This window comes from Austrofundulus limnaeus, unplaced genomic scaffold (genome assembly GCF_001266775.1).
Source record: "Austrofundulus limnaeus strain Quisiro unplaced genomic scaffold, Austrofundulus_limnaeus-1.0 Scaffold340, whole genome shotgun sequence".
Lineage (NCBI taxonomy): Eukaryota > Metazoa > Chordata > Actinopteri > Cyprinodontiformes > Rivulidae > Austrofundulus > Austrofundulus limnaeus.
In genome coordinates, this window is record NW_013952742.1 from 264708 (window position 1) to 277551 (window position 12844).

Here is a 12844-nt window from a genome sequence, read left to right on the forward strand (position 1 = left end):
GCTTGAGGCGCCGCAGCACTTCTTGACGTTGATTGAAGCGCGTCCACCATAGACTTTGTATGTAAACCTGATGCTGAAATCGTATTCGGTGTGAACACACCATCAGTCTGAAAATTTGACTCAAATTAAGTCAAAAAATTCTGCCAGTGGAGTATGAAAATTTTACTTGGTAAGATTCTTGAAATACTTGATTTGACTCATTTTTTTTTCTTATTTCAAGAATCTTACCAAGTAAAATTTTCATACTCCACTGGCAGAATTTTTTGACTTAATTTGAGTCAAATTTTCAGACTAACAAGACAAATAATCTTACTCATTCTGAAAACAAGATGATTATTCTTACACAACCAGTTCTTGTTTAGTAAATCAGTCTGAAAACAAGATCAAAAAGACTTTTGACCAATATAATGTTTTAAAACTTGGTAAGATGGACAGTTTTTGACTGTCATCAGTTGATAACAGTCATTCAGATTGTTTAATTTTCAAACTCTTTGATTTGCACTGAGGTACATGAAATATTTACTGTTTGATGATCTGGAAAGTGTTGCTGGGAGAGATCAAGTCATTATGTGGTAGCTTACAGACCTGTTTATAATATTTTTTTACTATGTTGTGTTAAACTAAAGTTTTTCCGTGTATCATTAGGGCTCTGGCTGATATGAACAGTGATGGCCGTATGGACATCCATGAGTTCTCCATCGCCATGAAGCTCATCAAACTCAAACTCCAGGGTCACCCTCTGCCCCCGACGCTTCCCCCCAGCATGAAACAACCTCCACTAACTTTACCCCCACCCACTGGCTTTGGTAAGACCCAGAAGTCATGCTGCACCTGTGTGCCGTGTTTTAAATAGAGATGTACCAATACCACATTATTTCAACCCAAATACAAGTACTTGCATTAGAGTACTTGCTGATACAGAGTAATAAGTATTAATCATGTGAGGCACTAAAATAATAAAAAACTAAATTCCATCACAATAAAACACAGATAATTGTAGAATTTGTTTTATTTATTTAGTGTAATAAGGGGCCATGGTAGCTTGGTGGTCAGTGCTGCAGGTTCCAGCCCAGGTTGTGTCAGGGTGGACATCCGCAGTAAAACATTTACAAATCATTCATGTAAGTTTGCTCGCTGTGGTGACCCCTGCAGGTAGGAGCAGCTGAAAGAAAAACAACATAACTTGTTTTAAAATCCCATTTTTCACAGGGTTTTTCCCTTTTTGTGGGCAATATAGTGTCCAGAGATAGTTGTAGGTCAAATTTTCTACAGAAGTGCTGATAAATTTCACATTTATTTAATGTTTGACTGTTTCTAATACCACATTTTAAAAGGGTTGAGTGAGACATAATGTAACCTACCTCTCTGTGTAGGGGTGTAAAAAATATCGATACACTGAAATCGCGATATTTCATTTCCCGATACTGTATCGATATTCTAAAGCCCTGTATCGATTTTTTATTAAGCTTTAAAATGTCAACTTTCCTGCCAACTGTTCATTTTTATGTTGTAGTTCAGCCTCTGACCACTAGTTGGCAGCAGTGAGCCAGACATTTGGCTCCTCTACCTCTTGAGCGCCAGAGAGTAAGAGAGCATTAGCATTGTGAGTAAACATTAACTTCATGCTCCGCTAGCTGAATCTGAGCAGAAAAGACCGACACCCTCTGCCTTCTAAGCTGAGGTAAGGTTAGAAGGTCCGTGCTGGTCTCAAACCCTGGTCTCCCACTCTCTGGTCCAACACTCTACCCATTGCCTTATTGGAGACTTCTTGTGAAATGAGCTACACAATACACAACAACACAGTGACGCCTTTTTATACTGAGGAGGTGGAGTCTCACCCGGGGGTTGCTAGGTAAGGGGCTGAATGCAGGTTCTGGTGGGTTATCGTACGGCTTGTGACATCACAAAATGATGGAAGTGTAAAACTTGTCATTAATACACATTAAAAATACATTTACTTACAGTAAATATGCACATGGGTGCATTTTTTTGGTCCTAGGACTGTTTTTTTAAGTACATACCCAAAGTTGAGTAAAAAAACCTTTAAAAAAGTGAATTTTGCATAATAGGTCCCCTTTAACGGAAACACCGCAGTTGCAAAACTGTGTTTTTTTTACATTAACAGAATATCAACAAGGTTTTGAGCACATTTGTAATGGAAACGCAGCTACAGTTTAATTCTTCATAAGACTGAATCTGTCTGATCATTACTTCTGGACCTCGTTCTCCTTCCAGGCTTGCCCCCTATGGCCCCCATCCCAGCCCCTCTGCCAGGCGTGCCTCCTCTCCCCCTGCCTCCTCTTCCTGTTGGGGTGTCTCCCCCTCTGGTTTCATCTGTACCACCTCCCCTCCCACCGCCCATCGCCAACGGAGCTCCTTCCACAGCCATGCTGCCCCCCATCTCAGGCTTCCCTCACCACGGTAAGAGAACGTCTCTGTTTGTGTTTAGTCTAAGCTTCTGTTAACACAACACAAGATTTTCTTCTGTACAAAAATGGGTTTTAGCTTTTTTAAATATTGTTTATGAAGCAGAGTGTTTGACGTCAGTCTAAAAGCTTCTCTTCTCTGGTTTTCTCAGCTCCTCCTGTGAACAAAACCGCTTCGTTTAATCGTTCCAGCACCAAGCTGCAGAAAGGCTCCTCGTTCGATGCTGCCGGGTGGGTCAACGAGTCCAAGAGACCTGTGCAGTTAAAATGACATCAAGTGGTGGAGACAGTGGGCCGCATGCCAGAACATTTTCATATTCTTATCCTAAATTTATCTTACTTTTGTTCGTACAAAGGGTTCGTACGAACATGTCACGTCAGATTCAACAAACTCTTCTATCTTCAGGAAAAGTGTGTAAATGAGCTGCATAAACTGATGAATGTGTATCAGCTGCTCGTGCACGAGAGAGGAGATTAGCATAATTATCACCCTAAACACACCATACAAGGCTATGTTTCCTGCCCCACATACCAGGAAGTGTCCATTTATAAATGACATCACAAAGTAAAAAAGAAAAACTTTACAAGTTCAGAGATTGAAGTTCTGCTCTCAGAGATCCAGAAAAGAAAATCTGTCATTTTTAGCAGCGTCAACTGTGGAATAAAAGGAGCTGCTGTTAATGTGGGTCGTACAGTCACAGAAATAAAGATCTAAATCATATTCATCTCTCTGTAGTCCTGCTCCGGTTTTCCTTTGGTCAAATATTTTTAATTTCAGTGGAAACAACTGTGTTACATAGTTTTCATTTATTCAGAAGAAGAGCAGTCGCACACCGTTAGTCTACATTGTTACATTTAAAATTATAATTCCAATTCAAACAGAATAAGTTGTTGTCAACATAATTATGGAGTGTGATTTATTTTCAACTCAAAATATTTTCAAACTAATGAAATATAAAGTTATTAGTGAAGAAAATCTGTCTGGATAACAGCAGACTGACTGCTGGTAAAATATACGACAGGTCTGGACCACTCCTGAATTTTGTTCGTATCTGAARAAAATCTTAGAATAYGAAAACATTGGTGAATGTCACAAATTCTCTTAAATCACTCGTACGCACAACTTAAGAACAAATCTGTGCGTACCAACGGTTCTTGCATGACTGACTTGCATTTAATTTACTCATCAAATCTGTGCAACTGTCAGCTGGTTGCGTAGACATCATCAGAACACTTTGCTTCTGTATTTTTCACAAGTCACATCAGTGTTTGTTTGTTTATTTATTTATCTATTTATTTATTTATTTATTTCCCAGGCCTCAGCCCCCCTCTGATTGGGCAGTCCCTCAGTCGTCCAGGCTGAAGTACAGACAACTTTTTAACTCCCATGACAAGATGATGAGTGGATACCTCACTGGTACTTAAACTTATGATCATATTTACTGACCATCACTGACAGATGATGTGCAGTTATTATTATAAGTTTGTTTTTCAGGGGTTTTAAACGTGTAACTTTGTTTGTCTCGTGTGCTTGTTGTTCAGGACCCCAGGCTCGCACTATCCTGATGCAGTCCAGTCTTCCACAGACTCAGCTGGCCACGATATGGTCAGTAAATGAACACAAACTATAAACAAGCAACAAAATAAAAAAAATTACAAATATAATTTTTTTATCTCCCTAAGGAGTTTATCAGACATCGACCAGGATGGAAAACTAACAGCTGAAGAGTTTATCTTGGCTATGCACCTCATAGATATGGCTATGTCAGGTTTACCGCTGCCTCCAGTGTTACCACCAGATTACCTCCCACCAACGTTCAGGTAGACAAGTGTTTGAGAAATGTAAAGAACAGGATCATAATGGTTCATGCAAGTTTTAGCTGTATTTTTATTTTAATTTAAACTGATCTGTGGTAAAATGAACGGTGTTAAGAGTTCAGTTACTGTATGAATGATTTTTGTGTTTTAAAGGCGAGTACGAAGCGACAGCGTTCAGTCGGACCAGAAGAGTGTCCAGGAGGAGATCGAGGAGGAGACTGAGAGCAACCAGGACAAGAAATTACCAGGTGATTTAGTTTTATTAGTGGTCAAACAGGAAGTTAGCCTTCCTCAGCTTTCTTCAGCCATCAAGCATTTTAATCAATGTAAATCTCAGACTTCACCACAGCAGCACTAAACTTCTCTTAGCTGTTGCATAAAAACACCTAAATACTAGTCACTGCCAAGAAATCTGCAGTAAAATAAATAACCAGGGCCTGTATTTATCAAACTTCTTAGAATTACTCTTAAGAATGGGCTTAAGTGTAAAACAATTCTTAGCTAAAAGCTGAGCCTAAAAGTCATTATTCAAGTTTCTCAGGTTGACTTTAAGTGAAGTGTCAGAGTAACTCTTTAATGTCAGTCTTAGAGCTGATTTACTACACTTTGCTATGCCACAAAGCTGATCCTGGATGACGCTACCAAACCCCGGTGTTCTGACGATACAGTATGTGCTACCTCGCGGCTTGATAGCTAGGTCTAACTGTCAATGCTTTCCATGGAAAACTGCTACAGTCATGTTTACAGAAATATGATAATCAGATAAAATTCTTTGAATAACGGTGTTACTGAAGTGGAAGCTTAGGAGTTATGCTTAGCATAGCACTGGAACAATTACTATACACAATGAAAACCTTAAGAGCTAATAATCACAAGAATATCGCCTTCCAAACCTTTTAAAAACAAAAACTATACACCACACCAAATACATACATACATACATACATTTATATATACAAACCCCAAAACCAGAAAAGTTGGCACGTTGTCTAAATCGTAAATAAAAACAGAATACAATGACTTGCAAATCATTTTCAACCTATATTCAGTTGAACACACTGCAAAGACCACATACCTAACGTTCGAACTGGTAAACTTTATTTTTTGCAATTATTAGCTCATTTGGAATTTGATGCCTGCAACATGTTTCAAAAAWGCTGGCACAAGTGACAAAGAAGACAGAGAAATTTGAGGAATGCTCATCAAACACTTATTTGGAATATCCCACAGGTGAACATGCTAATTGGGAACAGGTGGGTGCCATGATTGGGTATAAAAGCAGCTTCCTTGTCATGCTCAGTCATTCACATAGGATGGGGCGAGGGTCACCACTTTGTGAACAAATGCGTGGGCAAATTGTCGAACAGTTCAAGAACAACTTTTCTCAACGAGCTATTGCAAGGAATTTAGGAATTTCACCATCTACGGTCCRTAATATCATCAAAAGGTTCAGAGAATCTGGAGAAATCAGTACACGTAAGGGGCAAGGCCGAAAACCAACATTGAATGCCCGTGACCTTTGATCCCTCAGGCAGTACTGCATCAAAAACCGACATCAATGTGTAAAGGATATCACCACATGGGCTCAGGAATACTTCAGAAAACCACTGTCAGTAACTACAGTTCGTCGCTACATCTGTAAGTGCAAGTTAAAGCTCTACTATGCAAAGCAAAAGCCATTTATCAACVAGATCCAGAAACGCCGCCGGCTTTGCTGGGCCCGAGCTCATCTAAGATGGACTGATGCAAAGTGGAAAAGTGTTCTGTGGTCTGATGAGTCCACATTTCAAATTGTCTTTGGAAACTGTGGACGTCGTGTCTTMCGGACCAAAGAGGAAAAGAACCATCCGGACTGTTATAGGCGCAAAGTTCAAAAGCCAGCATCTGTGATGGTATGGGGGTGCATTAGTGCCCAAGGCATGGGTAACTTACACATCTGTGAAGGCACCATTAATGCTGAAAGGTACATACAGGTTTTGGAGCAACATATGCTGCCATCCAAGCGACGTCTTTTTCATGGACGCCCCTGCTTATTTCAGCAAGACAATGCCAAGCCACATTCTGCACGTGTTACAACAGCGTGGCTTCGTAGCAAAAGAGTGCGGGTCCTCCCCTGGCCTGCCTGCAGTCCAGACCTGTCCCCCATTGAAAATGTGTGGCGCATTATGAAACGTAAAATACGACAACGGAGACCCCGGACTGTTGAACAACTTAAGCTGTACATCAAGCAAGAATGGGGAAGAATTCCACCTGAAAAGCTTCAAAAATTGGTCTCCTCAGTTCCCAAACGTTTACTGAGTGTTGTTAAAAAGAAAGGCGATGTAACACAGTGGTAAAAATGTCCCTGTGCCACCTTTTTTGCAATATGTTGCTGCCATTAAATTCTAAGTTAATGGTTATTTGCAAAACAAAATAAAGTTTCTCCGTTCGAACATTTAATATATTGTCTTTGCATTCTATTCAGCTGAATATGGGTTGAAAAAGATTTGCAAGTCATTGTATTTTGTTTTTATTTATGATTTACACAACGTGCCAACTTTTCTGGTTTTGGGGTTTGTATAATTTATTAATTTAATGAATTTAAATTTATTAAATGAAACTTCTACAGGTAGCGCATATCAACATGTAATCTGTTGAGTAAGCAACCTGTGACATAACATCGATCTGTGCATTGCCACAAGGTAGGATGGAGTGATGGGTAGCACAGAACGTCCGAACACCGGCATGGACCAATCACTGCCTCGCACTTCATGTTCAAGAGTATAAAAGTGTGAAAATCCTAAACTAACTTCAGTTTCAACACAATAATGTTCATACTGTACATGTCATGTTGTACTGATTGTCTGTAAATTACAAAAAATGGCCTCATTTGCATCATGAAAACAGACCTAAAGACAATCTCACAGATTTTTTTTGTTGAAAAACTTAGCTTTAAAGTTGTTTATGTCTCAGAGCCTGAGGAAATGTTGAGCTTGTACCCTCCTACTTTCCACGAAACTGCCCGCAGACAACACCCCATTCTGAGGACCAGCCCCCACAGAATACGTTACAATAATGTGCTGAGTGTGCAAGACTAAACATAAATGTAAAGGTTCTGTGACAGACTGCTTTTGTTTTTACACCAGTGTTCACCTGCACAAAATATCATCTGTCTGTGTCATTATTAGAGGTGTCACAATACAACTTTTTCACTTCCAATACGATACAAATATTGCAACTTAGAGAATTGGCGATACCAATATATTGACCCGATACCATATCAGAATGAATCACACACTTTTACCTATTTTGTAGTGTGAAATCTTAGAAAAGTCTTGATCAAGTCAAACAGTGAAAAAGAGTTGGTATGAGAAAAACTGACCCATTTATTTTCAACCAATGGATCACATATATTTTAAACTGAAGAACATTCTACAATTTAATAAATAAATTAGAAGACCCTGAAAAATAAAACATTATAAAAACAAAATGTACATTTAAAGTGTAAAATAATAATACAAAATCACTCCAGTTATTGTTTTACTACCTGTCAGCCTGACACTGCTTTATGGTGGAAAAAACTGAAGGTGGGGACAAAACAAAACCCCACATTATTGTCCAATGTCCAACTGTTCAAAGTTAAGAGTCTACAGCTCCAATTTTACTGATTGTGCCCAAAACAACATGATCATTGCACTTAATTTTCACTAAAACAAGTGTGTAAACAGATTAAACATCACTAATAACAATTGCAAAAAATAAATAGTAAGAATCAGTTAATTAAATTGATAGCTACCTTTCTTACTGCTGCAGTTCCACTTTCCACAGTGTGAGCATCATGTGGAGATTAGCCTCTCTCTTGTTAGAACACAGTTTTTATCACTGCTCTCACCATGTCGCGCTCGTATTCCAAAACAAAAGCTGCACTCTCCTTTCTTCTGTCAATCAATCCCAGAGCTAATCCACGGGCAGAATTCTGCTGATGTCAAAACTGTAAGTGTGCTGTACTCGCTTATAGAAACACCAACCGGACCAGAGAGGAGGTTCTGAAACAGCATGGCTGTGTGAGGTTGGAAATAGAGACACACTGGACCGAGACGAACCACAAAGCTGCTGCCAGGGTGGAGAGCAGAGCCTGGTTGTCTCTCCGGTTTAAAACTCACACGGTTCTGTGCCCCCACAGAAAACTTGTGCGTGACAACTTTGCACTTAGCTTCAACTCTGTTTCTGATGAAAATAAAGTACTGCCAACATCACTCCTACTGCTTGCTAACTTGTTAGCGCAGCATTTTGTTGTGATCACATGGGCTCTGCTGGATAGAGAAGCTGGAGCGGAGTCAGTGGGCTGCTGGAATGGACAGAGTGCTTATTTATCAGAGATTTTAGATGCAGGCTGATAAAATCCCATAATTGCTTTTTGGCTGATATCGGACCGATATCAGTATGGGATCGGGACACCCCAACTCATTAATACCATCAGACTTTAAGATGAACAGAAGTCATGTGTGGTCTTCATCACAGCTGCTTCACTTCATGTAAAATGGGTTGAACAGACAGATACACAGCATGCATTAGCATTTGTTTTATTTTTGGTACAGAAATAATGAATCCCGCTAATGTTTGTCACTTGTCCTGTTTTGCAAGAATTTGCTTTAAAGGTTGTTGTTTTCTTGTTTCCGTTCTGACCTCAGTGACGTTTGAGGATAAGAAGAGGGAAAACTTTGAGCGAGGAAACCTGGAGTTGGAGAAGAGACGTCAGGCTCTTCAGGAGCAGCAGAGGAAAGAGCAGGAGAGGCTGGCTGCACTGGAGCGAGAAGAACAGGAGAGAAAGGTCCATCACCTTGACATTTTCTATTGATTTATGGTCACTGTCATAACATTTACAGGCCTGACTGTGCAACACATCATCTCTTGTGTGTTAATAAGAGTAAAAGTGTAAAGGACATGAATGATGAACTGGTTTTCAGGAGCGTGAGCGTCTGGAACAGGAAAGAAGGCGACAGCAGGAACTGGAGAAACAGCTGGAGAAGCAGAGAGAGCTGGAGAGGCACAGAGAAGAGGAGAGGCGTAAGGAGATCGAGAGGAGAGAGGTAAACAGGACGAGGACAGAGTTTACAGCTTTCTGTCTTTAAACAGGAGCTGCAGCTCACAACCACTGCCTGAATATTAATAACTGCAAAAAGACTCAGTTATTTATACTGTGGAACATTTACAGAAAGTACAACAAGTATTTATACATCTGAGACGTTTGATAAAAAGTAATTTAAAACAGAATGCAATGATTTGTAAATCTCATAAAACATTTTTTATTCACAGTGAAACATAGTTTAGACATATATGCTTACTAACATTTTTATAAATTATATTACAAAATATAAATTATTTCAAATCATATGGCAGCATTACGTCAAATAAGTCAGAACAAAAGCATCAGAAGGAACAGGAGGTACAAATATTTTACATCCACTTGCTGTTATTCACATATAAAACCCCCAATATCATTCAGTGTGTGTGTGTGTGTGTGTGTGTGTTGTGGGGGGATTATACACAGGAGTAAATACATTTTTTTAGTGTTCAAGCACAATAAGTTTCAATATTTTCTTGTATAAGTGAAATATGCCCCCGCCCTCCTGTTGTAAGTGTCTCATGCTGAAACATGTAAACAGTAGTTGTTCACTCACCGGAGTCAGAGGAGAAAAACTTTTTTTTTTCTTGTTAACCGCAGTGATGTAAAAAATAGACTTGGACTTTATTGCATGTTTTTATAAATCCATTAATATTTTACAAACCTGCTCCATGATGCTGATGTTCCATACTGCCAGTTTTCTTCCCAATACTGATACCAAGTAAAATTTGACTGGTATCGGGAATATTGAACCGTTTAGCACAATTTAATATTCTTATCCTTAAGAAATATAATAATTTTGAATAGTAAATAAAAGTGAGAAAAAATATTTTAAAAGTTGTTACTTTGTATATTTTGTAGCATTGTTTGTTTGCAAGAAGGCCCTTGTCCAGAACTAATGCTGTTTGGGGGGCCATGGCATGAAAAAGTTTGGGAACCCCTCATCTAGAATTTCATTAAAGTCAAAAGAAGCAGATTTTATGTTAAAATGACCTGCCATACACGTACAGACTGAGTGACTGACGGAGCACATGCCACTGTGCACATGTGTTACCCAAGCAGAAGAAAAAGTAGTTCCCTCCAACCACATGTTTAAGATGAGATTTGAATAGTTTAGTTATTTTCCACTATTTTCCTGTTAATGATAAACATTATGTGAAATAACTAAAGTATCAAAGTATCGATATTTTGATTTTAGTATCAATTCTAGAACACAAAGTTCTGGTAACGGTAGTATCGATATTTCAGTATCGATCTGCACGTCACTACTGGGAGCGTTGGTTTTTTTTTCAGTGACACGCAGAAGCTTAAACTTTGACTGCAGGTTTTCTGCAGCTCTGCAGCAGAACACACCTACGTTAGTGTGTCTCCAAATAATGTTTCCCCAGCAGCGGGTGCACCACAAAGACTGAAACAATGATGATCATATTATACTTCAGATCATATAATAGATGAATAAATACAACAGTTTAATAAATATCAGCAGGTCAGTCAGAGCAGTGGAGAAGCTGAATCTGTCAGAAGTTCAAACAGGTTCAGCAGTCTGAAGAAAAACTGAGTCTAAAACCAGTGGAAGTCATTCAGAAAAACATTTCTCTGCAGAAAACAGTGACGACTTTGAATCTCCATCATCTCCAGGTCATAATCTGACCAACTGATTATTATAATCTGTGATAATCTCTGAGCTCAAAGGCTTAAAGTCAATATTACATGGTCATGGCCTTCAGTTCCTCATGGTCCACTGCATTAAAAACAGGTCTGGTTCTGTTCTGGACCTCCCTGCATGGACTCAGGAACACTCCCACAAACACGTTCTGTAAAGCCTCCAGAGCTGCTCTCAGTTCCAGATGTTTACAGAAGAGGAGATGCCTCTCAGAGTGAAACATCTGGAACAGTCAATTAGATTTGATGTGTTTCTGTCACCACCGTCTCATTTTAAACATTTTATATGTTTCATGTTCCAATGTGTGGAAAATATGGGTTTATGAGGTACAAGTGTGTGTGTGTTAGCTGGAGTGTGTCTGCAGTACTTGATGCTGTATTGCAGTGTTGTGATTTAGTTTTTGTCTTCCAGGCTGCTAAGAGGGAGTTAGAGCGGCAGCGGCAGCTGGAGTGGGAGAGGCAGCGCCGCCAGGAGCTTCTGACTCAAAGAAACAGAGAGCAGGAAAGTATCGTCCTGCTCAAAGCCAGAAAGAAGACCCTGGAGTTTGAACTGGAAGCTCTGGTAATTTAAAGTCTCGTCTCAACATTCAGTCACCTACACAAACAGTAGAATCTTGTGCTCATACTCAGGAAGAAGCATCTGGATTAAGTCCAGATTAAATCCTTGAAGACGTAGCTAACAGGAGCTTCCTGTCAGAGCTAACTATCTGCAGGAAACGCTTGTCAAAGTGGACAGAGACCACCCTCAGCCTGATGAGTCAGTCTCAGGTCTATATTCTGTTCTCCAGAACGACAAGAAGAACCAGCTGGAGGGCAAACTGAAGGACGTTCGCTTTCGTCTGTCGGCTCAGAGGAGAGAGATGGAGCAGACCAATCAGACCAGAGAGACACGCATAGCTGAGATCACACAGCTGCAGCAGCAGCTACAGGTACAAACACAAAGTGTCAGTAAACAAATACACAAGTTCATGCCTCACTGGGAAAAACCCAGCATAAATTCTGTGTATTTATTTATTGTTGTTGTGGTTGAGTGCAGGAGTCCCAACAGTGGCTGGGGAGGCTGATTCCTGACAAACAGAGTCTGAATGAGCAGTTAAAACAAGTTCAGCAAAGCAGTCTGCACCGTGAGTGACTCCAGACATTATTTTATATCTTCTTAACCCTTCACGTTCTGATAAGATGATACGCCTAAAGAGAAGATGAAATGTCTTGTTTATGTCGTGTTTACCTCACGCCTCATGCTGTGTGTGCAGACGACAGCCTGTGTTCGCTGCAGAAGGCCGTTGAGCAGAAAGAGAGCAGCAGACAGCAGCTTCGAGAGCAGCTCGATGCTGTGGAACGAGAAACGAGAGCTAAACTGCTGGAGATAGATGCCTTCAACACACAGCTGAAGGTAAATAAATGTCTTTCTACACATAGCAGTGCTTTTATTCTCCTTTAACTCAACTACTAATGGACCTGCTTCACTACATTCAGGCTAGCTGTAATATACAGTAAACTTAAAATAGTTTCAAGTGTAAAAACATAAGACAAAAAAATCAAACACAAATCTGAATTCACTTACAGGATGTCATAAAAGGTTTTATTACATTTTTGGTTGTATTTTTTATAATATAAAACTTTTATTGTCCTTTTCAATAATTAAACCACACATTTATTGCTAATAAGTCAATTACTTCTGTCATTAATCTTAAAAATTAATTTACAACTCTGTAATAGGAATGTGCGATACAAATGATATAAAACTGGCCTATGATAAAGATCTGTTGTCTACCCGCCAACCACCAGTGTGTGTGTGTGTGTGTGTGTGTGTGTGTGTGTGTGTGTGTGTGTG

At 39.5% G+C, this 12844-nt stretch overlaps 1 protein-coding gene across 1 annotated transcript in view; it reads left to right on the top strand.

Moving 5' to 3' along the window:
* Positions 1–12844, top strand: part of itsn1 (intersectin 1 (SH3 domain protein)) — a gene marked incomplete in the record, with an annotated part of 125364 nt that overhangs the window by 22026 nt on the left and 90494 nt on the right. The window contains 13 exon segments of the mRNA XM_014022733.1: positions 646–806; positions 2236–2421; positions 2579–2657; positions 3743–3843; positions 3969–4032; positions 4110–4247; positions 4398–4492; positions 8915–9054; positions 9191–9313; positions 11423–11572; positions 11799–11939; positions 12047–12134; positions 12264–12403. Coding sequence (XP_013878187.1) covers positions 646–806; positions 2236–2421; positions 2579–2657; positions 3743–3843; positions 3969–4032; positions 4110–4247; positions 4398–4492; positions 8915–9054; positions 9191–9313; positions 11423–11572; positions 11799–11939; positions 12047–12134; positions 12264–12403 — 1606 coding nt within the window.